The sequence below is a fragment of the Carassius auratus genome, chromosome 29 (assembly GCF_003368295.1).
Source record: "Carassius auratus strain Wakin chromosome 29, ASM336829v1, whole genome shotgun sequence".
Classification (NCBI taxonomy): Eukaryota; Metazoa; Chordata; class Actinopteri; order Cypriniformes; family Cyprinidae; genus Carassius; species Carassius auratus.
The window spans coordinates 3533789-3558729 of NC_039271.1; the positions used below are offsets into that span (position 1 = coordinate 3533789).

A 24941-nucleotide genomic window follows, 5' to 3' on the forward strand; every position below is an offset into this window, starting at 1 on the left:
TTTTGCACTGGACTGAAACACACTGACTTTTCTCACACAGGGTACAACAAGTTTCTTCCCCCAAAATTGATAATTGATGTACTTTTGGGGGATTTCTTCTCAACATTGTCACCAGTGTTAATTTCGTTGACTAAATATTTTCGTCATTATTTTCGTCACGAATATATTTTTGCTGACGAAAACGAAACGAAAACTAAAATAGAAGGCACTGATGGAGACTAAAACTATGACTAAATTGATTGACATTATCGTCAACGAATAAAGGACGAGACGAAAATAGACTGTGACGAAAATCAAATCAGCAGACGGGAGAGATGCGAGGAATGAGCAAAAGAACCGGCAAAACAGAACAGACTGCATGAGAGAAGAGAACCAATCAGAGCCTGACTTATTGAGACGTGAAGCGAAGGTTTTCAGTTTTTATGAGCTCCCGGGAAGTCGGCATTCGAAGAGGTGATAGTGACTTTAAGCAACAGCCTCTGGTGGAACGGCAACGCCATTCTGGCGTTGTATTGCGCCTGCGCGAATTTAACTGCTACTTTGTGACGTTCTAATTTAACGGTCTACTACGGGAGAACAGCTGATTTGCCAGAGTCGCTACAACGTGAGAGGTTAGGTAAATAAATGTTATGTTTTTAGACTTATTTACATCATACAATATTAAAAACTCCTCTTCTGACAAAAGATTGTCATTTAACGCCAAAAGCAATCCTTCTCTTGCTTTTTTAAATTATATATTTTTTTGGATCTCAATAAATGAATTAATGCTGCGTTGCGCTGTTCTGTTTTACCGTTGCTTAGTGACTTTTACGTTCTTGGCTACAGCGGTGTGACGGCAAACTTCCGGTCGCTGTAGCCGTTCCATTCGCAGCTGTTGCTTAAAGTCCCTACTGTCTAAAAGAGCGACAAAATGTCCACAGCTCACTTCACGTTTAACGACGAACAAAACAAAACAAAGTGTAAAGCACGCAGAGCGCTCATTCGTGGCAAGAACACAACCAATTTGAAAAGACATTTACAGACGAGCCACCCGGACATTTTCTCAAATGTAATTTCACAACGATGTTCTTTTGTTTATTGAGCTAAGCAAAATTGGAATAGTGCAGTGCGTAGATGTTGTAGCATTAAATATTACGAACTGAAAAGTACTGTAAAATAGCCCCTTCTTCAAATTAGATGCGAGCACAATACTAATACGTAATATCATGATAAATACATTTGATTAATACTAATGTTTAGTATATTTTATAATGTTCTACTTGTTGACAATATCACAAATATTTCTATATTAGTCATGTGAAACATGAATGTTCACATCCTATCATTATACATACAAATCTAGCAATATTGTAGTATTTAAAACATACAATATTGCTAGACAAATGAATACCTTATAAAATCTTGTTACTTTTTTTATCCACCTAGCTGCCAACTTAATAAATATTTACTTTAAATGTATGCACTTATTGTTCAAATAAGCTGTAAACTTTAAAGTCCTGGACCTAACTTTATTTTTCTTTTATTGATGGTCAATTGGCAGCTAATTATTGTTTACATTATCATGACAGTGTTTGTTGCTGCATAAAAGCTTTTGAATCGAAATAAAGACACAGTTGTGTTGAAATAAAGTTGAATTTGTGTTTTATATATTTTGGTTAAGTTTGTTTCCTATACCAGTTGTAAAAAATTGTCTAGTAAATCTGTTATTGATTTTAGTCTTATTTTAGTCGACTAAAATACCAAGCAATTTTAGTCGACTAAAATACCAAGCAATTTTAGTCGACTAAAATAAGACTAAAATTAAAACAAATCAGATGACTAAAACTTGACTAAAACTAAAAAGAATTATAGTCAAAAGACTAAGACTAAAACTAAATTAAAATTTCGTGTCAAAATTAACACTGATTGTCACACTTGTGAAGTTCCCGGTCAGAAATCACCAGCCTGCAAAAGTCTCAAATAAACCCTCAACTGAATTTGTTTAGTCACATCAGTGACGTTTAATGTCATTAAAGTTAAACATGCCATGATGTACTCTATGCCGAGTGTTAGTCTTAAAGATATAGTAACAAAAATACCTGTTTAATTATTAAGGGGCAAAGAGAGGATGGTAACAGTCATGCAAAATGAAATGTTTTTGGTGCAAGACACCATGACTAACATTATAAGAGGACTACACGATAAAACGTATGATATGAAAGTGCCAGACTGCATTTGCTGTTGCACATGTCATCTGTTTGAATACATGAGCCTGGATGTGCATACAAAAAAATATTCTCACTTGTGCATTAGCATTGACTCACCTATCGAGTCCGTTCAGTTTGTGGAATGAAGTAGCTCTTGTAGATGTGGAGTAATTACAAACCAGCGCTGGCAGGCCATCAGTCAAGTGTGCTCTCAGGAAACACGGGATGAATGGGAAGGGGAAGCCTGCCGGGAGGGGCGGCACTCGTATAGATAAAGATGTTGCTTTTGAGAAACAGCTGATGCCCTTTCTGTCATTTTTCTGCCGTGTCTCCAACATGACTGTATTAGCGCAAATGAGATTCTCCAGGCATGCTGTCTTCTCTGTGCTGTGAAAATTAGCTGAAAGCGATTGTGAGAACGAGAGGAGCTTTGCGATCTGGTGCCTGTCAGAGAAGTGATGGCACTTCATTACCATAAATAGAAAATAAACATTGATTTAACGTAAAAGAAAACAATAAATTGGCCATTTAATTTCAAATTTTATTTAAAAGCGCAAGGATAGTCATAGTTTAAAAGGGAAATTTGTGACAAAATTGTTTTATTTTTCTGTGAAACATAAAAGTAGTTACCCGGCAGAATGTTCACGCTGCTCTTTTCTACACAACAAATGGGAATAACTACAGATGTTCAAGCTGAAATAAGCACTATAAAAGTCATCCAAAAGACTTATTCAGAGCCTTCCGGATTTCAGGTAAAACTACATTACCCATAATGCTTTATCGAATATTCCACCAATCAGAGCGTTACGGTGAGCAAAGGGTTCCAAAAGTGATCTTTGGCTCCGCCCACTCCCATGATGCAAACAAACAATTTAATCAAGTTGGTCTTCCTATGCTCTCAAAATACCTATACATATTTGTGCATATTATGCCTTTTGTAATGTTTTATGGGATTGTAGTTCTTTCCCTTATCTTTTTGAAAAATTTTCAAAACCTTTTTGTTTTAAATAAAAAAAGAAAGAAAATCACAACAACAACAACAAAAAAGCTAAATTACTAAATATTAGTCTTATTTTCTGAAAATAACCATCAACTAATCATGCTCAGTTGTTTTCCCTTTGAATTAATTTTGGTTCTCAATGACTTCCATAAAAATAAAAATAAATACTCGAGAAGTGTGAGGACCATCAACTTCTTGCATTCTTCAACATATATTTTTCCGTGTTCAACAGAAGAAAGAAACTCATACAGGTTTGAAAGAACTTAAGGGTGAGTAATCATCCTTTAATTTTGATGGTCCCTTTAATGTATAATTTTGCAAACTTTTTTCTTTATGCACTATCAATGCAGCATGGCACAGCTGGTTCTGATCATGCAAACAGTCTGACTCATCATCCACTGCTCATCAGCACCAGGGCTTTAACCAGACTTGACAATCCGAGTGATTGCAGGTCGCCCAAACACAAGGTCTCCAGACTGATTGTGTCCCTGCAGCGGTCAGACTCGCTTTAAGCTCCGTCTGACTAACAAGAATCAATGAAAGCCAGGCCTCTTGGGAAAGCCGGTGCTGAGGCGAAACTCTTCACTCGATTGTAATTCAGCTGGTGGAATGCCAATATTACGGTAGAAGATATCACAGCACGCCAGAACGCAACACAATGAGCAATAGTACAGCACGCATGCATCTGACCAGGTGTTTGACTGCCAATCACGAACAAATCAGGCTTTGGCTGGCGTTCAGCATTCTGCTGGGAGAACAAAATGTCACAGCATTTTTGTTGTTAACAACAGCGACCGGCTGAGAGGTCTGACCCTACATCCGCCACTTATTCACTTCCACCGTGTGCTTTGAGAGGGTCTCGATTCGTGTGTCAATTTGATATCGCCTCTGCTGAAAGCCGAAGCCCATCGTTTAGAGGGTCTCTGGGTGACTGAGAGACAACAAGTGAGATATGGAGCTAAAATACAGACAACGGGGGAGGTCTCTTCACTGGCAACGAACACACAATCATCCAAAAGCTGTGAGTCGAGACAGCATTTGGGGAAATTGGTGATGGCTCTGTTTGCTAAACATTTGTGTTTCAGCCTAGCTCTAAATTGTTTAGAAAAGGCTTGCTGTTTTATGTTCTTTGACTGAAATGAGCCAAAAATCCCTTAGACTTGCATTGACTGGGCTACATACACTTGGCTGCATGTCACTTAAAATGTACTTAGATTAATACAATAATAATCTCTCTCTATATATATATACTATATATTTATTGTATAAACCTGTTGAATTTTCACCTTCATATAGACTGCATATCATAATGTAGTTAAAATTTAATAGATTCGCCTACTGCGAATAATATACTGCATGTAGGATAAGAGCTTTACACAGCGATCTTTAACTCTGCAGTATTCTCACATATGGTGAGACGCTGCTGCTCTCTTGCTGAGATGAGATGGATTTGCTTTGCTGCGCACACAGAGGAACAGTTAGAGCGAGCCGTGGCAGATGTCTGGGTGAAACTACGGTAAACCGACTCAATCAGACACACTCTTGCGGGAACATGTGGAAATGGGAGGGCCTAATTAACCAATTTCCGTCATGAAATTACGCATCTGCGAGGGGTGATTGGACCACCATGTCAATTTGGGACCTTGATCCAGGGCTAATTGCATATCCCTGCAAACCCCACCCAGAGCCTCAATTGAAGTTAATCTGACAAGATTCACCTTTCTGACTACTAGACGGTTGGTAATAGTGTGCAATACCCCCAGAGCCAAAACACGACCGGTGCTCTTTTAAAGATACATGCGCCGAGCTTTATATTGCAGCCTCTGAGGCATGCGGCATGCATAAGGCTATATGAGAAACATTATTAAAAACATCATAAAACCTGACAATTTTTACTTTAGGGAGCACGTAAAACCATGTTATTGGGAGTGGAATACAACACACTGCACATATATAAGTACAGTATACAAAAGTAGTAGCATGCAGTTCATATTGAGAACGTTTCTATATTACAATTTTAATTCAATTAAATCAAATCAAGTTGCATTAAATATATATTTGCATATGTATATATGTGTGTGTGTATGTGTGTGTTATTTATGTCATGTACATTACTGTATAATAATTCAATAATACTATTTAAATATCATTTAATTATACATTTCCCAACTAATAATTTATATCCGCATCTAAAAATCTATACAATTTCACGAAATTTATAGATTCCATCGTATAATAATAGTCAAAATTTTATAAAGATATTTAAATATTATTTAATTATAAATGTATTTATATTGATGACTTGATTTGTAAAATATGAATAAAGAATCTTAACAAATATATATTGCCTACAATTTAAGTATTGCATTGAAATCATTTATATACCAAATAAATAAATAAATCACTTTTTAATTATTTTTTGTGTAAATAATGTTTTGTAAATTAAATATAAAATTACTTCGGTTTTAAATTCAGCAAATTTGTTCATACTGTTTGTTATAACTAAATGTTATTATTATATACAGTATGTCAGAAATATAGACGCTATTAATCCTTGTTGATATTGATACCGGCTAGTAAAAGAGAGAGAGAGAGAGAGAGAGAGAGAGAGAAAGAGAAAGGCATCCCTAAACCCCACATAAATTCATATCCGGCGGCCAAATAATAAAACATTTCTGTGTGAGAAATAAGATGATGGGGGTGATGAAACTTTTTAAATCAATGGTTTTTTGCTGTTTTGTGGTGGGTGAATTAATTGCTTGTCAAGCACGGACGGGGCCAAAATGGCTTCATTTGAAGAACTGAGAAAGAAAGGGAAAAGAGTGCACACATTTTAAATTCTTAATGAGAGTCCCAGTCTTCCCTTAAGTCAACATGAAATCAAAATTGACCTTATTTGTTTTATTCCTACAGAAATTGCATTAAAGATCTTGTTCCAACTGAAAAAACATCTGGGTTTTTATTGAATTATTAAGTAATCTTCAATGCATCGTATCTGTATAATAAAACATTCATATCTATATCGAATGTCATTTATAAAATTATTTTTTTATATTACTGATTCATCAAGATTGTAAACTGGCTTGACCCCTTACGAGGGCTGTTTTTGTTTGAAATCGCTGAACTTTTGTCAGATGTCAGGACAGCTCTTGTCATGTCAAGACTTCTCTGGAGTTTTAAAGAGTGAGAAGGTCGGTCTAAGGTTTCCATCAAAGTAAAAAAATAAAAAACTCATGACGGGAAGCACAGGACAGCAACTTCCCCTGTGGACCGATGGCTGTGCACTCCAGCAGGGATGGATCCAGTTGCATGTCTTAAAAAAAATCTAAAAATGATCGTAAGTTTGTGATATTTTAGTTCATGGAACTTGCACTCCAAAATTAAGAAAAATATATAATTTCAAAAGAAAAAATGTTTTTCTTAATTGTTTTGATATTAGTTTTGATTAGTTATCTATAATAACCTTGCTATATCTATATATCTATATCTATATCTATAGATATATATACATATATATCACCCTTAATTTGGACATAATTATGTATCTAACTTTATATAAAGAGCAATAATATGGTTTTGAAAAAAAGAAAAAAAATCTGGCTATTCAGATTTGTTATATATTACTTCATACACATTTAATTGTGACAATGCTGTACGGTTTTCTATTCTATAATTTCTATACTGTGACAATTTAACATCCAAATGACTCGTTCCGCCTCTGAAACAAATGTTCTTTTCTGCTGACATCATCAAACCCTCATATTTTCAACGCCTCTCTTCATTTCTCATCATCCAATCATTTGCCAATTGTCAATTTAAGCCCTACCTCTTTTTCTAATTGAATATTCTGTTTTTACTTCTAAAAGTGTCACACTATGCAAGTAAAACGGGTTGAAAACACATTTCATGTTGACTTCAATTTATCAGTAAACATCTATATTAGCAAAAATGAAAATGTTAAAAGACAATGCCTAAGAAGGCGGCGAGAGAAAACACAAATGACAAGCAGCCTAAGTTCCGTTCTGTAACACACACACACACACAGCTGTATTCCTCTAGTGTCCAGACTCTGCTAATCAGCGCTGGTCGACAGTTACATCTATCACACAGCTGGCCGGGCCTTGATTCATTACCAGCCGCCAGCTGCCGTTTCCGAGCAGGTCTGGGTTCGGCTCATCCGGCCTGGCAGGTGGGAAGCTTCTGTGGCATTTGTCTTTCCTAAACAGTAAAGTTGTCCAAGCTTATTAAGGAGAACAGAGTCCACTTGCGGCGGGATCAATGGCTGTAGTCAATCTGCAGACATCAATGAAGGCAAGAAAGTATGGATGTTCTGCTGCTTCAGCCTAATCGTATATCCACTAACCAATGCGCACTGACAGACTTCAGTCGGACAGGGTGACTTTGAGAAAAAGTAACATGGCTGAAATGACAATTCCCAGCTAATGAGTGTCCAAAACACCCAACTAAAACTTCATAACAGAGCACCTAACCGCCTTTATCTTCTTCACACCGAAAGCATGCCGAGCTCTCACAGCTGTTTCTCTCTTTAAAGAAAAAGTGTTGTCACACCAGTCGTCATTCTAGTGCTTCTCTTGAAGTCTTCATCTTTATATGAGTTCTCGAGGCTTTTCCATTTAGAAGCACTTCTACGCTCTTGTGTTTCTGCACATAATAACGCCAGTATTGGTTTTGCAATTTATTTCAACCGTGATACTCCTGACCTCCCTCTAAAGATGTTTTCCGCCAGGCTTAAAGTAGAAATAAAAGCAAGTGAAGCGGAAATTTGCAGACGGTAAAAGCACTTTTAGGAATTCTTTTTAGGAAGATGCACCCACACATATTCTGCTGTGTTGTCAGTAAGTGGACTGTGGAATTAAAACTGCCTGAGAGAGATTTATCTTCATGTTCCTGAAGGCAGAAAAGTTTAATGTACTGTATAAGTTTAAACATGATACAGAGCCGAGTGATACAGATAGAAAAAACTGATTTTTTCATATAACTTAATGCATTAAATGTTTTCTGATGCCTTATTTTTTTCAAATGCATCATTAAGATACATTAAAAACATTTTTGCCTTCCAGCAAATTAGCACAATGAAAAGTGATATTTAATCAAATGTTTATGCATATCATAATTATACTATCAGTGTAAGAAAAAAAAAAAAAACTTTACTTGAAGCCTTTAAATGTAATGCATTGTAAAAGTATTTTAATGCATTAATTATGAACCTTAATGCACTGTCTCATAGCCACAATACATAACACTTTTAGAACATAAATCACATTAAAACATGAAAAACAACTAATTTCAGATTTTAACAAGGAATATGCAAACACAATAATGCATTTAACTTTCGTTACAATTATTTCTGAAAAGATATAATGCAAAACAATGTACATTTTATAATGCATTACATGAAAGCTTTAAGATCTTGTTAGCAAAAATTCTGGTTTATGTGAATCGATTCTTTTAGACTGGTTACTTCAATGAATCAGAATGATACCACATTTCAAATCTATTAAAATGTCTTCATACACTTTTGTTTGAGAGTAGTGAGGAATTGCATAAATCAATAAGTTTAGGAAGTGCATTAAAAACTGCATCCTGAATCCTTCGTAACTTTTATAAATTGTCCATATTATGATGTTTGTCACCTCATCTCCTCGAACTTTTGTCTGTAGAGATGCCTATAGAAATAAAATGAGCAAATGAAACTATCAGCAAATTAGTTTGATGTCCTGTTGTTGAGTCTCTTACTTTTGAGAGCTGATAATGATGATGAGCTACAGTAACACATCTTGATAGCTAAAGTCACCCAAGGGACAGTTATGATACTCCAGCAATACATTACAAAACTGTGCTTTAGTAAGTAGTTGATTAGTAGGAAAAATACCTCATATACTGTACACTGCAAAAAATTGTCATCAGTATTTTTGTATTGTTTTCAGTGCAAAACTGTATATAACATTGTTAAATAAAGATGCATTTACAATTGTGAAGCAAGAGTCCACAAGAAAATTGAAAAATACATCAAAACTATGTATCTTTACACTTTACACAGCTTTACTTGAGTAAGAATAGAATGATGAATTAAGGTTTTTTTTTTTTCTGACCCCATCTTATTTAAACTGTCACTTTCTTTTTTTGGGGGGGAAGAAAATGGGACTTAATATCTTAATATTGCTTCTCAAGCAAATGTATCTTAATGTAATTAAATGTATCTTAATTTAATGTTTAGACATTTATACAAAGAAACTAGTCAAAAATACAGATTAAGAAACTTTTTCTGCAGTGTTTAAACCAAATTGCGTCACGTACTTTATGTCATGTGATTTGTACTAATGCTCTGATTGGTTGATTGCAAGTTTACATTCAAAGTTTAAAGGTTTTCTGTGAGGGCGGAAAGATTTTTTTAGTTGAATTTAATTTTAATTTAATTTAACAAGTTTTCTTCATTTGCAATCTTGATAAAGACCTATGTGCTGAAACACGTTTTTGCAAATTCAAAAATAATTTATTCCTCATAGCCTCATATTTTGACATGTCTCCACTTCACATATAAACCAAAATACTAACATCTAACATATTAACATCCAATGTGTTTTGAAAATACATTTCCATATTAATCTTGCATATTACTGCAAGTGGTTTGAAAAAGAATAACTTCTTTAGTTTTACACTTCAGGAAATATTTCTACTTCTACAGATCGAACCGCATCGAAATGTCCCCATCTATAACATTAAAAACACTATATGGGTTGTGCTTTGCAGTTTGCACCATCCGTTCCCCCCGTAGCATTCACTAGACATCACTTGGCAGCCATCTGTGCAGGTCACAACCCCGAAATAACAGAAGCATGCGTTTAATCTATAGACAGAGTTTGGCTTCCTTGGAAGCATATAATGTCTTTAGCAATGGGCTCATTAGTGCTAGCATAGACGCATACAGCTGAGATGGTTACTGAGGATGGCTAGTTCAGATGTGAGTGGATATACTAACCTAACCCTAACACATTGGACAAAGAGAAAAGAGCAGAAAGATGGAAAACATCTCTGTCAATCTCAATGTCTCTAGCTCATCTTTTAGTCCAGTCACAGTATTTTGTGAAAACTGTGTGATAACATTGCTTATTCTGCGCATATGAAGTGTATCGTGGACTTGAAGAACAAAAGCCTAGCTGCTCAAATGGCCATTTCACACACCTTTTCTAGAACTATTGGGAAATGACAGACTTAAATGCAATTATCTATGGCCCATTGGCATGGCAATTAAGGCTAATGTATATTAGCATCTATTGCTACTTGCTCCTCAGAGAACTGTGCTCACTAACCCCATCCTGGCAGCTGTTTCAAAGCTTAATAATGTGAATTTACATGGGTAAAAGACTTTTATGAAACGTAGAAGGCTGGAATTATAAACTGTCACCTACCTGGACAAAGAAACGCAATGTGTAAACATTAGCATGCTGACAAAATTAGGAAATAAGTTTATGGATAAGCAGTCAGTCACAGGGAAGCAAATGTACACTGAAAGGTAAGTTATAAAAATTATCATTGAAGTATTTTAGTACACAAATTCATCTTTTCTAAATTTCATGCTTAATTCAGTTCATTACTTGCAATTTCTTTGCAATTATTTCTGAAATTGACTAGCAATTTCACTCCAATTTGTTTTCGGTGTATGGAAAAATATCTTACCTACAGCTTTGAGAGCCTCAGTTCCTCAAATTACTCAACCCAGCCCCATTGGAAAAAACGTTAAACGTAAAAAACATTTCTGCAAAATAATATTAAGTTGCTTCTTGTACTTTTACAGCAAGTGAAATTTCCAAGAATTGGCAATTTTCAGATTGCTTGTTGTATGTATCGCAGCAGTTCAGTAATGACATGCTCAGTGTGTGTGGCACTAAAATTTTCTTGTATTTGAAAATAACGTACCACCTTCGACAAAACCCTACCCTTAAACTTAACCGATAGTATTAAATAAAAACATAGCACTGTGCATGGAAACACATTACCCCTCTGGGGAATTAAGGCTGTTGTTCTTTTACTGCACTCTAAAAATGTTTTTTTTTTTTTTTTTTTTTAAATGCTGGGTTGAACCCAGTTTTTGTCCAATTTTTTCAGTGCTTCTTTGTGTAGTTTTCTTGTTACTCAGATCCTGAGTCAGACATAACCCTCTTCAGGAGTTCAAAGCGCCATTGAATTTATGCATTTCAGTAAAAAAACAGGTCTGTGTACATTTTATGGGATCTATAAAAAAAACTACTGTGCTGTATATCGTTCAGTTTTATGCTTTATGATTTTATGATGAACATCTAGTTTGGCGATTCATCATGGTCTTTGCATGCACCAGAAGGGTTTGAAAGTGACTTCTGTGCAATCTTTGCTATACACATCGCTTCTACTTACAATATATACAATGGACTTTTTTGTAGAAATTATAAAACTGTTTATTTCATCTAATTTAGCTGGTGTGCCAGATAAGCCAAGAAGGTTCAAAACCCCAATGAAACCATTTAACTTGAAGAGTCTGAGCAGCTTTTATCAGCACTACAGCTCAATGCATGAAAGCATGCATTATAACCGCTAGGTCATGACATCTATTCACTTTCAGAAAGTGAATAGAGCCATGCACAAGAGTAAAAAATGGCCTTTAATTAAACTCAAAGTTTCACAGGATAAACTGGGGTTAATGTTTATAACCCCAAAAGGTTGATTTCCTGAAGTAGTGACAAGCAAAGGGGAAGATCTCAATCATCTTGGCCAATAGCGGAAACTACAACGAGGGCATGAATGATGCAAAGCTATTGACTTTTCATTCGCTTGTTGTATGACATTCGTTTAGCAGCTAATTGCATGCCTGTTCAATTCTTTCCTCTCGGTGTAATCCACCTCTCACTTTACAGCTGGAAGACTTGAACCAGTTTTACAGCAAAAAATCTAAACTCCGTAGTAAAATCATGGGTACTTTTGCATTTACTATTGTTTTACATCAAAAACTATTAATTGATGGTTACTGTTGTAAAATCATACTGTAGTAAGACTATGGTTAATTTTGATTTTACTATGGTTTTCCCACAAAAAATAAAGTAATGGGTACTACAAACCCGTGCATATTCAAAAGCACAGCTTCTGGCTAGACTGTGGTTAACTACTTTAAATGAGGAGCAGCGAGTCTCTTAAGCAGCTACAGTAGCTACGTGTGATGGTAAACACTGGAGTCCGGAGGATGCTAAAGTGGATGTTATTACACAAATGTGTTCAATCACTCATGAATTTGTAATGCACAATTAAACAGTGCGATTAGTACAGCTGTGTGATATTTGCATTTGCGGAGCAGCAGGGTCTCTAGTAATAGCTATAATTCTGTCACGTAGGGTGAAGGGGGGGGGGGGGTGTTGCATAGAGGGGCTTTAGAGGAGGAGGGACTGTGTTAAAGCCTACCATTATAATTTCTGTCCATCCACGTCCTCCTCTCACCCATATTCCATACTTTACTTCAGCCTCAGGTCATATTTGCTAGCGGTTAGCACCATTATTCCTGTAGAAGATGTGGTTAGCGGACTAGACAGAAAAGACAGAAAATGCAAGTTGTCACAAATGGAGTAGCGTTTTCCTGAGATCCTGAAGGGACTGCATGTAACACCTGTTCAGGCGGTTAGTGAGTGAATAAGATGCAGATTTATGCTGAAATACCACATGCTAAAATCAAGATTTCCCTTCATCTCGTGTACTTTTTCTAAGACTAAGTCTCTCATTGCTGCGTGGACAACAAACACTTGGCTCCCAGCGGTCGGTCTACATCGCCTTTGCCCTCTATGAGCAATGTCAACATCCAGTGAACAGACAGAAGACAGCTGGACACTCAACCGAGAGCACTTCGACTCCCAAACCCCTACAAAATCAAGAACATCCATGACATTTCGGTCAATACGTGAAAGAGCAGACAGTCCCCAGGGTATCCGGTACGTTCAGAAACACTACAGTACGTTACCAACATAATCCCCATTTATCCTTAGTTTAACAAGTGAGAATTAATTAAATGGATTCAATTTATGTACACGCCGAGCAGATAAAAATGTGCAAGATAAGAATAACAATATGCTTCCCTGCTTATGTGAGTGGATGCATGGAAATGCTGCTGCATGCTGTCGCACAAATGCATTTGTATTAAGAGAACGGGCCTTTGGAGATGTGCAAATAACAGACCTGAGGTTATGGATGACAGGCTGGAAGATAAGAATGAAAAAATGGGATGTTTGTGACAGATCTGTGGGATTAAAAAACAGGATGTGATCACGAGATCCTTGAGCATTTAAGAGCTATTAATCCTCAGAGAACTGCCAACCCGAGCCTGCCTTAATGAATAAAAGATAAACAAATACAGATTTTAAAACACTAGGCTTTACACACTTGTCCACTTTGGTTACAGAGAAAAACTGTGCATCATATACAAAATAACTGAGGATCATTTACACACTACCAGACTTCTAGTAATTATCGCCAGCTACTCCAGACTGATGCAAAAACTGCCTTAGAGGAATAGTTCATCCAAAAATGAACTATCTTACGCTCAAGTAATCCAAGATGTGATCTTTATCAGATTTGGAGAAATGTAGTTTTACATCATTTGCTCAGCAATGGATCCTCTGTAGTGAATGGGTGCCGTCAGAATGAGAGTCCAAACAGCTGATAAACACATCACAATAATCCACACCACTTCTCTATAAGTTAACATCTTGTGAAACGAAAGCTTCATGTTTTTTTTTTACAATTAATTCATCACTAAAAGAGTTTTAAGTTCAAACCATGAGTCTGTAAAGCATAATTACGCTTCATCCTTGTGCATACAGGTGCGATTTTTTATTTTTTATTTTTTACTGTAGGTTGCCTTATTACGGACTAGTGTTTTAACCAGAAGCAACAGTTTGAACCATCTTAATGATGGATTTGTTTCTTACAAAAACACAACTTTTCACTTCACCAGTGGTGTGGATTACTTGTGAATCATTGTGACATTATCAGCTGTTTGGACTCTCATTCTGACGGCACCCATTCACTGCAGAGGATCCATTGCTGAGCAAATGATGGAATACTAGCCTATTTCTCCAAATCTGATAAAGAAGAAAACACATTAAGATCTTGAATGGCCTGAAGGGAAGTAAATAAAACATTTTTGGTGAACTATTCTGTTCTACAAGACCTGTTCACAATAAAACACTCAGTGACTTGTCTTCTTTCGAACCGGTGCATGCACCACACAATTAATCTCACACTGCTGATTAGTGTTTGGGACTAAAAACATTAATGGGAACAAGTTTGTTGCTTGAAGCGGGAATTCTGTTCAAATTCATCAATGCATCAAGCTAGTCTTGGAAAAGCCATCTTACCCATCTCTCTGGAGATCTGCACGAATGCTTCCACGCCGCTTTCCCCGTAGTTTCCTTCTGAAGCCAGTGTGGAGACGTAGTTCCAGCCCATCGCCGTAACAATATCCAGCATGGCCTGGGCTTGGTAGGAATCCGGGGGAACGACGCGGGAAAAAAAGTCGTAGCGGGTGTTATCGCTCAGCTCCGGAGCGGTGGATGCATAGCTGATCTGAGGAATCTGCAGAGAACAGACGAAAGATCAGAGTTTAAAGTTCAGAGACGGGGTTCTCTTGCTTCACAGCGAAGAAAGAGGCATGCATTTCCAGATCCAGTGACCTGCTCGTCTCGAAGGCAATGTTATGCTGCATTCTATTATACCCAATTTTGGCCAAATTCCATGCAGCATCGCATTTCTCCTTTATACAAAAGTCAATCCTAGAATGCATTGAAACAAGCTCAGTGAAACCCAACTATGCAGATCCTAAAACACTTATTTCACTTGATCTTGAAAGGTTTTAAAGACAAATAGTTGCAGTTCATGTCCCATCGACTCCACATGACGCAGGAATATATATATATCCCCACATGTCGTGGAGTCTGTGGGAAGTTTGACTGACAGATTAATTGTCTAGAGAAAGAGGACAGGAGGAGGTCAAAGAAGCTCACAGCTGAATTATTCTGAAGGATTCAGTTACAAAACAGTTTGAGATGCAGCTCACGTCAAGCTACACAAACGGTGTTAAATCCAAACATCCCCGATGGCGTGACGGTACACAAACATCTAGACTGCGCTTTCACCGCTTGAAGCTGTAAATAAGAAAATATTTAGCCACAAAGTGCTTGAGGAACATCACTGTACGAGTGCAGATAGCTGCGGAGTAGATTCATGAGTGATGATGCTGAACAAAACTGTGACATTGAGAAATACATCAAATCTCCAACATTGAGGAGTGAAAATTGAAATCAGACGCGGTAAGACTTGATAGATTTTGATAAACGTGACAACTTTGAAAGAATGCAAAAAAATACTCTCAACGTCAACACGAAAAAAAAGGTGTTGCTAAAAAGATGCCAAGCAAACTTTTGCAAGGTTCACTCATCTGAAAAGGTTAACCATAATGCAGTGCAACTCCTCTTTTATTGCATTACACTTTAAAATACACAAATTCTTCAAAATTCTTGGTTTATTGCACAAATAAGAATAGATCCTGTGCACTTTATTCGAAGAATTAATTTTAATTCAAATACCAACATTGCTGATGTTACATAAAAATAAAAAATCAACCAAATGTGCCTCAGCTATAGCTTTAAATTAAATGTTAAAATTTCCAATAAGACTCATAACATTAAACCAGCAATTTATCATATAGGACTACAAACCAAAGGTCAAGTTAAATTACAAAATAAAATTAATCCAAATGTTCCTCAGCTACTAAATAAATCAACACAAAAATGTAAAATACAATATTTTTTACAAGTCTGTTTTACCTGCCACTAGACTACAAATTATTAAATAGGAAGTGTTTGCTTTTTAGAGTCAGTAAACCCAAACCTGTTTTCTCCCTTTTCAACATTTCCTCAAGCTATTGCTGTATAATTTAACAAACACTTAACATATAAAAGAAAAAAGTTTACCTGTAAACTGTAATAGTCTCCAATGCATTTCGTGAACACACCTGTTTTAAAGCTCGCTGGGCTTAAATATTGAGCAGATATTGAGCAGTTGGAGTTTATGATACCGGCGGATAAAAACATTACTATAAAGAGCTCAGCATGATGTTCTGTACAAGCACTTTAAAAGAGCCTCGACACAGGATCTCTGAATGATGCATGGAAATGCTGCTGCATGCTGTCGCACAAATGCATTTGTATTAAGAGAACAGGCCTTTGGAGATGTGCAAATAACAGACCTGAGGCCATGGACGACAGGCTGGAAGATAAGAATGAGAAAATGGGATGTTTGTGACAGATCTGTGGGATTAAAAACAGGATGTGATCACGAGATCCTTGAGCATTTAAGAGCTATTAATCCTCAGAGAACTGCCAACCCGAGCCTGCCTTAATGAATAAAAGATAAAAGCTGTTGACAGCATTTGTAACAATGTCAGTTACCACAGATTACTACTGCATGCCAACTCATACCTGTTAAAAAGTTTGAGAAGCAAAAACTGTGGTATAATGCTAATAGTGTCATATTGATATATATTTTTTATAATCTTGCGGCTAGATGTCACCTTGTCTACTTCCATTATAAGTGCCTTACTGTAAAAGCAATATTTTTTTAATGATAATTGACATCAGTGCTATATAATGCATAACTTGTATTGAACCCACAACATTCCTTAAAAAAAAAAAAAAACTAGCGAATATAAATATATTAAATTAATCAATGCATTCACAAACAACTCTCTCAAAATGCTCTGCACTTTTGAAATAATTTGCATATTCTTTGCGTTTTCGTATATAGAGGTCAATCAAATGAAGGATTGCAGGATTGGATGTCACGGTTATAATATCTCTGTGTGTGTTTGTGTGTGTGTGTGTGTGTCTGTGTCTGTGTCTGTGTCTGTGTGTGTGTGTGTGTGTGTGTGTGTGTGAGTGAGTCTCAGGATAATGGAGCTGCCTGTCTGAGTGGCTGATAGATGGTTCTCCAGAACTGCTAATTAACCCTTGCTCAGACCTTTATTGTCCGACATCCAGATGGCGAAAGGCAGACATGGACTTAACAAAGGGTGCAAATGCAAGCGTGGCCTCATACACGCTCACAAACACAACGAGCAGCCTCACGTAATTACAGCTGCATTGATTAATGTGTCTTGTGTGTTTACACTGATCTGAAGACACACACTGATACCCAATAGAGTTTGTGTTGTATGAGTAGATGAGACGTGCTATATTATGAATGTGTGTTTCCATTTATACAGGCAATACAAGAAAAACAACAGACCAAAACTTCGTTGCTACCAAATCTCAAGCCTTAAAATGCATATTTTAAATGCTTTTTTTTTATTGTTATTCTTATATACATTAACCCTTTAAGAACAATCCTCAAGCCCTGATACCTGAAGATTTTCAATGCATAAAAAAAACTAATTCAATAAAAATTCAATTCAGTAAAATTCAATTCAAGATTAAGATGAGATTAAACAAAGTGTCATTACATGTTTTGACACAAAATTTAAGATTTCCTGTGGCCTCAAAAACACACACAATGCAATGCAATTAAATCCATTGAAAAACATATTGAGATTATTAAGTGCTGCCACATGATAAAAAAAAAAAGATTTTCTATGCAAACACTACCTTGCAATGCAAGATGATTTTGCAAAATGTGCAAAATTTAATATATATATATATATATATATATATATATATATATATATATATATATATATATATATATATATATATATATATATATATATATATATATATATATACAAAACTTCACATTTCCTTTTTTATGTAATACCACTTAAAAGTAATCTTACTTAGTAAGATAAAATATTCACAATATATTATCTGAAGTCAAGTCTTAATAGCCTAATATAATGATTCTGTGTCACTGTTTTGTTATAGACATTTACATATTTTTTTCACTTTTAGAGTATTAGAAACCAATGAATCTACAACAGTTAAAAACATGATTTTTGTATGCAATGATTTCCTAAAGGGTATGATTTAACTGATCCTTTATTTGTTCACAATAACGAGACTCGGGGAAGTATCGACTGGTGCTTCACCTCTGATAATATCACTGTGTAAGTCACAGCAGACTAGAAAGACCCAAATTGACTTAATGCAATAAAGAACCTCTCTTCATTTTTTCATTCGAATCCTCTTCTTAAGTCTATCATAGACAGACTAGAGCTGCATGCAGTAGTTCAGATAAAATGCATTACAGGTTTTCAGGATGATGCCTTATGAATTCATTCATTCATTCATTCAGTGTACAAATTAAGGATGATGGTAGATTGAAGGGTGAGAAAGTAGTTGTCAAACTCGATGGGCATCACAGATGGCTGGCGGCGTTTTATAGATTGACCGCAGATTGGATCATAGATTGATCCTCAGCCTAAAGACACTGCTGTACGACCCAAAATCTCCTATTTTACAAGAATGACAAACCTCAACCAAAAGCACAATGAAATAATCACAAATAAATCCTTAAAAAAAAAAAAAATTATATATATATATATATATATATATATAAAATTTACAAATATAAAAATAAAATAATAAAATTATATAATTATACTAACAAACTATTTATATAATTATATTTATATGTAAGATTATATATTATTGTATTATATTTTTTTATTTATTTAAGTTTAAGAAAACACTGAAGAAAGATTGAGAACAATACTCAAGCACTGGAGAAAAATTGGAAGGTTCTCAAAGTAAAAATAAAATAAAATAATTTAATTTTCATTAAAAAAAATTTATTCTCAACCAGCAACATCCCAAAATTCTCCAAAATGAAACTTTAAAGCGGTTTAAACCCCCTGAAAGACCAGACTAATTTGCACAGCGGTTCCAACCAAAAACATGTTTTGTGTTCATTTTATGCCAAAAAGATGTGGAGAAGCATGTCATCATGTAATCCCTCTCAGTCCAAACAAAGGCATCATCTGCGGACATAACATCACATTCAAGTGGACATCCTGGATCTCTGACAAATATCAGCTGGACCGGAAAAAACATTGCACATTTAGCTGTAAGCACTTGTCATTGTGCTAAAACAATAGATCGGATTAATTGCTCATCACTGCAACATTATACACAAATTCTCTCACATTCAGTGACAGAAGATGACGACACAAAGGATGGGACGTTCGCCGAGAGCCTTAACTAATATGACTGCCAAAAGAGTCCAAAAAATGACCACAATAAAGCAAAAAGGACCCAAACAACTCAAACCCTGAATGTCACCCAGCAACTGGCCATTTCAGCCGCAATGAGCTGGATCGCTTACATTGTGCACCAGTGATAATGGCAGCAGCGGGGTGTAATTGCAGGGCACAGTGCCCTCTCTCCTCGACAGGGGCTTCAATGGGACGCGCTGCTTTGGCAGGTGGCTGCGCACTGGCTTCCAGCATCACAGCGAAGGACGGTTTCATCCGTCATCTGGACGGCCTGTCAGTCTGGACGGCTGGAATGACAGAGCTGCGGATAGTGCAGGGGACAGATTAGCTGACGGGGTTTAACTGCCTGTTGAGATTGCTCAAGACTGCTGGCTCCATCATCTTACATTACCGCTTCATGTACAGTATGTATAGATGTATGCTTTAAGCTCAAGATGGATGCAGTACCGCTATTGTACAGGAACAGATAACCTTTGACCTGAACGCCTCATTATACTCAGGAGGGTTCTACTGAATTTTGTAATTCAGAAAATTCGATGTTATTATGGCTCTGATTATCTGCACTAGAAAATGAAGGGGATTCAAACAAAGAGCTGAAGTCTTTGCTCAGTGAGAGAAATACTGACTGCATACTGAATTGAACTGGATCAGTAAAACTTAAAGTTGTTGAGTGAGACAAACCAACAAAACAAAACAGCTAAGATGTATTCAGTTTTGTGGGAAGCACAAGGCAAACCTCAACTGATAGAACTCTAAAACAATGCATAAAGAATTGTACAAAATCCTAATTTAAGTAAAAAAAAATCCAAATTAAACACCAATTAGAATATTAAAATTAACCATTTAAAAATTATGCTATTTAATAAACAATTGTATTTAAATTTTTAATAAATTACCAGATTGCAAATTATAGGGAAATGATATAGAAAGTAAAATCACTTCCATCTATCAAAATTATAGAATTGAATTATAGGTTAAATTATAGATTTAAAATTGTATCCAATATATTACATGGTACACAAAGGGGTCATGAAAAAGTAAGAAAATGCTTATATAATTATTAATTTATGCATACTGCTAATGAATTATCTATACATACACATACATATCACGCTAAAAAATACTGGGTTGTTTCAACCCAACTTTGGGTTCAAAGTTGGACTCGAATGTAAAAATTTAACCCAACTGTTGGGTTAGTCCATATTTGACCCAAAGTTGGGTTACATTTTTATTTTACATTTTTAGTACAAATTTGACCCAAAGTTGGGTTGAAATATCCCAGCATTTTTTGGAGTGTAGGTGCATTTATAATGAATATTATCGAATAGAATTATGGTGCACATTTAGAGCAACCGTATAGAAAAATGTGACTTACTCTATAAAGAAGTAGTACAAAGTCATATGTACACGCTTCATATAACATAAGATTTAATAAGATATAAAGCTCAACATATCCATGCAGTAATAAGTGTGTTCGCCCACTTTCTTGCTTTAAACACTTTCCAACCAGCCCTCCATTTATCTCTGTCAAACACATGTGTATCATTAGTGGCCTCATGGGAAACATATCTTTTTTTATTTTTAGAAGCTTTCCCTTTAAGGCCACCATCATGGGAAATTCAGACCCCCTTGTCGTCCTTTTCATGTAAACCCCTAGACGCCATCATTTATAACTATTACTAGTGGTACACGCATCATAATCCCCAGCCGTGATGTCAGCAAACTCTCCCACAGCTCTTCCATTTAAAACCTTCTGTCTCATTCCTCTTTGATCACCCCTGCACTTCAATTACTTTCCAGAGCGCTGCCTCTGCATTAGCCTCCATGCTAATTTCTTCCTGGTTACCGCAATAAGGGCAAATCTGACAAACATGCGGGGGGGTTTGGTGACTGAGTCAGCGCCGCTGAGGAGTGTGATGGCTCTCACTGAATATCAATGCACCTGGCAGGCCTCCATCACATTGTTGAATGAAAATGAAAGGGAGAGCGCGAGCGCTAATGCACTAGCTGAATTGCTATGCAGCTCGATGCTCTGGTGTTGAAGAGTTGATTAGCGCTAAAGGCAGAGAGCTCGGGGTCTCTGGTTTGAAGAGTATCATTTACTTTCAGCCTTGACTCAACTTCAGAAATAAGTGATGGCGGCACACGTATACACCACTGCTAATTCAAATAATATTGATAAAGTCCTTAAATCCGCTCTTGAATATTAATCCAGACCTTCTTGAAAAGGCCTTTTCTGGTAGAACCAGTCTCTCTGTTGAAATTTTTCTTTCTGTCAAGGTGGTCAAACCTGGAAAGGTCAGATCTCTAACCTGCTTAGGCTTTAATATGGAACTGGCTTCCCATTGCAGTTATACCATCTTCCACTCTTCTGGGAAGCTTTTTGCCCATTTATCAAGTTAACCCTTTATGAAATCAGCACTGATGTTGGAGGAGAAGGTCTGGCGCATTTTCCGTTCGAATTCATCCCTAAGGTGTTTGATGAAGTTGATGTCAGGGCTCGGTTCGGAGCTGGTCATGCTCTTATACACCAAACTCATTTAATCTTGTCCTTATGGACCTTGCTTGTGCACAGTCATGCTGTAATAAATATGGGCCTTCCCCAAACTGTTCCCACAAAGTTGGAAGCACAGCATTGTCCAAAATGTCTTGGTACTGTATGCTGAAGAAGATCTTATGAAGCAAAACAATCGGTTTGTGCAAGAAACTGAACATACCACTTCAGCTAAATTGCATAAGAATTTGACTAGGCTTAAAATGAGGTGTTTTGAAAAAAATGGAAAAATATTTAGATGTTTATTTTCTAAGTGAAGTTTAGAGGGTGGGAGAAGAACTTATAAACCACTATATTTAAATTTATGCAAAGTTAATAGATTCATTCTTTACACTGTCTCTTATAGTAATGAACTTGATTTATGTAAATATGTCAGTTGTCCATATATGTCTTGCTAAACGTATGGAGGAAAGCATTTTGCACCACTTTTGTAATGTGGCTCATATAATGACCACAGGCGAATATAACGTGTCATACGCACCACAAACGTGCCATGCAGCTAAGAGCAATCATTACGATGTTATGATTTTATTATATTCAATGACACCAAGACATTCTTCATTGTAGTCTCTCATTCACAGTAAAAACATGAGACTGAATTTAACCTCTCTTATCTCCAGTAGTGAAAAAAAAGCCTTAAGAGATTCATACCAGCGGCTGTAATTGAAAAGATGAAGTAACATACTGGAGTTCAGCAGCAGTGCGACGCACAGAGCGCAAGCCTGATTTAATTTTTAAGTTATCGGGGGGCATTTGATTTGCATTAAGTGTCCGCACTGGTGCCACTTTCAGTAGAATATGGAAAATTACACTTAACATGCTACATTAAGGGTGGAATGGATTTAACATCAAAGTACTGCAATTAATTCAAATGAAAGTTACATTTATGAAGAACGAGCATGATGGGATATTTACAGGATGTATAGAAAGTTCATTATTTGTGAAATTTACTAGCAATTTCTAAGAAATGTGCAAGTAACACATTTTGAAGTACTTACAATGTATTTGAATGGGTTCTAATTCCAAAGTGATGATAAGCAGAAATGTGAAGTCATAAATCATAAAAGCACTTACATTAACTTTTCCACCAAAGAACAAAAAAGAAAAAAAGAAAAAATGTGTTAATAATATAAAATAAAACATAGTAATAACAATAATAAATATATAATTGTGCCACTTTTCTTGCAAATGGAAAACATTTGAAAAAAATAAAAATAAAAATAATTTTTAGACATAAAATGTTTCAAATTTTCTTAGCACTACACCAAAATATAATATATACTTGGGCTATTTTGATAAATAAAATAACTGAAACAAACAAACAAAAAAAAAGAGAGATTTCTGACCTTATTTTAAACTTTATCTCACAACTAACTTTAATGTCTTACTCTGAGGCAGAAATGGAAAGTAGGAAAATGTTATTTGTCCAATTTAAAGAAAACTTTCTGATTTTTCTAGTATGAAACCTCCTAGCAGCCACCCATAATGGCTAACATTTTTCTTCCAAAATCTAGTTTTCTACTAAAGTTTGCAGACAGCCAACTTATTGCCAAGATGATGGGAAGCCACAAACAGGAACAGGACTCGGATCAGAAGTACATTATTAAGGTTTTGAAAGTTTCTTCTCATCAATCCTCAATGCCGAGAATAAGAACAGGAGGAGGAGAGGTTCATGGATGCAAGTCCGGTCACAATAATAAAAGCACTCCAACTAGAAAACACCCCAAAAAGAAAACAGCATTTCAGTTTCTCTAGTACTTAAGTAGAGGAGGGATATCAGGGATCCTGTATGTCTGCAACATCGGCTTTCTGCTGTGAATCCCACCTGTGGTGAAGTGGGTCAATACTCGAGTGCAGCAGGGTTTTTAACACCACCAAACACGCAATAATTTAAGCAAACCATGGGGAGAAAATCAAGCCTGCACCATTATGCAAGTTTCTCATAAATACTGCGATAGTATCAAGTTGACTTCATTTCCGGCTCCTCTTGCATATAGACATTTTGGCGCATCAGCCTGACGCACTCATGCATTTTTTATTAAAATCACAATTGCCAGCACGCCGAGATGCCGTCTAATTGCTCTCATATCATCTCTGATTGTAACCTGATCTTTTTGTTGCAGCGCGCTGCTGCGGACACATTCATATTTGAAAGTCGAACACACGAGGCTGTGATATGAAAGCGTCGCCACAGGCATGCCGCTTCACATGTGAGCATGAATGGTTCGGAAACGCTGACAATGGGAACTCGACATATTATAACCACCAGGTGACTCCATCAGACGCTGACAAGGAGCTGATGGAAGGAGGTGCGTCAGTGGCCTGTGAAAGCGCTCCACTGGGCACTGAGCTGAATAAAATTAGGCAATCAAAAAGCCATCCCTGCCAGAACAAAGACTTCATTTTTCAGGCATTAAACAAGTAGACATGAGCTTTGATAATGCACGAGCGACAGGAACGAGTGAAGACTACAGGGCATTTACACAATGTGTACAACAATGTACCTTAAACATAAACTGTTTTTTTTTTTTTTGGTTAAACTTAACTATCCCCTGTTTACACGGATCAGCAAAAATGACTAAAAGACTGTATTATGAATGCCAGGCCAGTAGTTGGCGATGTTACTTTGTAAAGAAACACTATGCGCCTTTAGAGTGAACACGTAATGCACATTTGCACGACTTCACCTTTTTCACAAATTTATGTAGTTTATACAGAAAAATAATGGTTTCATTTTCAAAAACTTGCACTTTGAAATCCATTTTCAAAAGTTAGCATTTTCAGGCCCTCAAAATCCCTTTGGCTTTTAAACGAACGGGCAAATTAATATATAAACTCCCCCTAAGGATACATTTCCTTTTCAATAATTTACTAAAAAAAAAAACATTTATGAAAAGTTTTGCAAACAAACGTCGATGTTGTCAAAACAATTGCATTCTAATGGATCCACAAAAATTACTA

General features: G+C 36.2%; 1 protein-coding gene across 2 annotated transcripts in view; it reads right to left on the reverse strand.

Annotated features, from left to right (window-relative positions):
- Positions 1-14937, reverse strand: part of LOC113047874 (metabotropic glutamate receptor 8-like) — an 88213-nt gene extending 73276 nt beyond the window's left edge. For both annotated transcript variants that reach the window (XM_026209220.1, XM_026209219.1), the window contains exon 1: positions 14580-14937. In XM_026209220.1, coding sequence (XP_026065005.1) covers positions 14580-14691 — 112 coding nt within the window. In that variant the 5' untranslated portion in view covers positions 14692-14937. The remainder of the gene's footprint in view (positions 1-14579) is intronic.
- Between the last annotated feature and the right edge of the window lie 10004 nt (positions 14938-24941).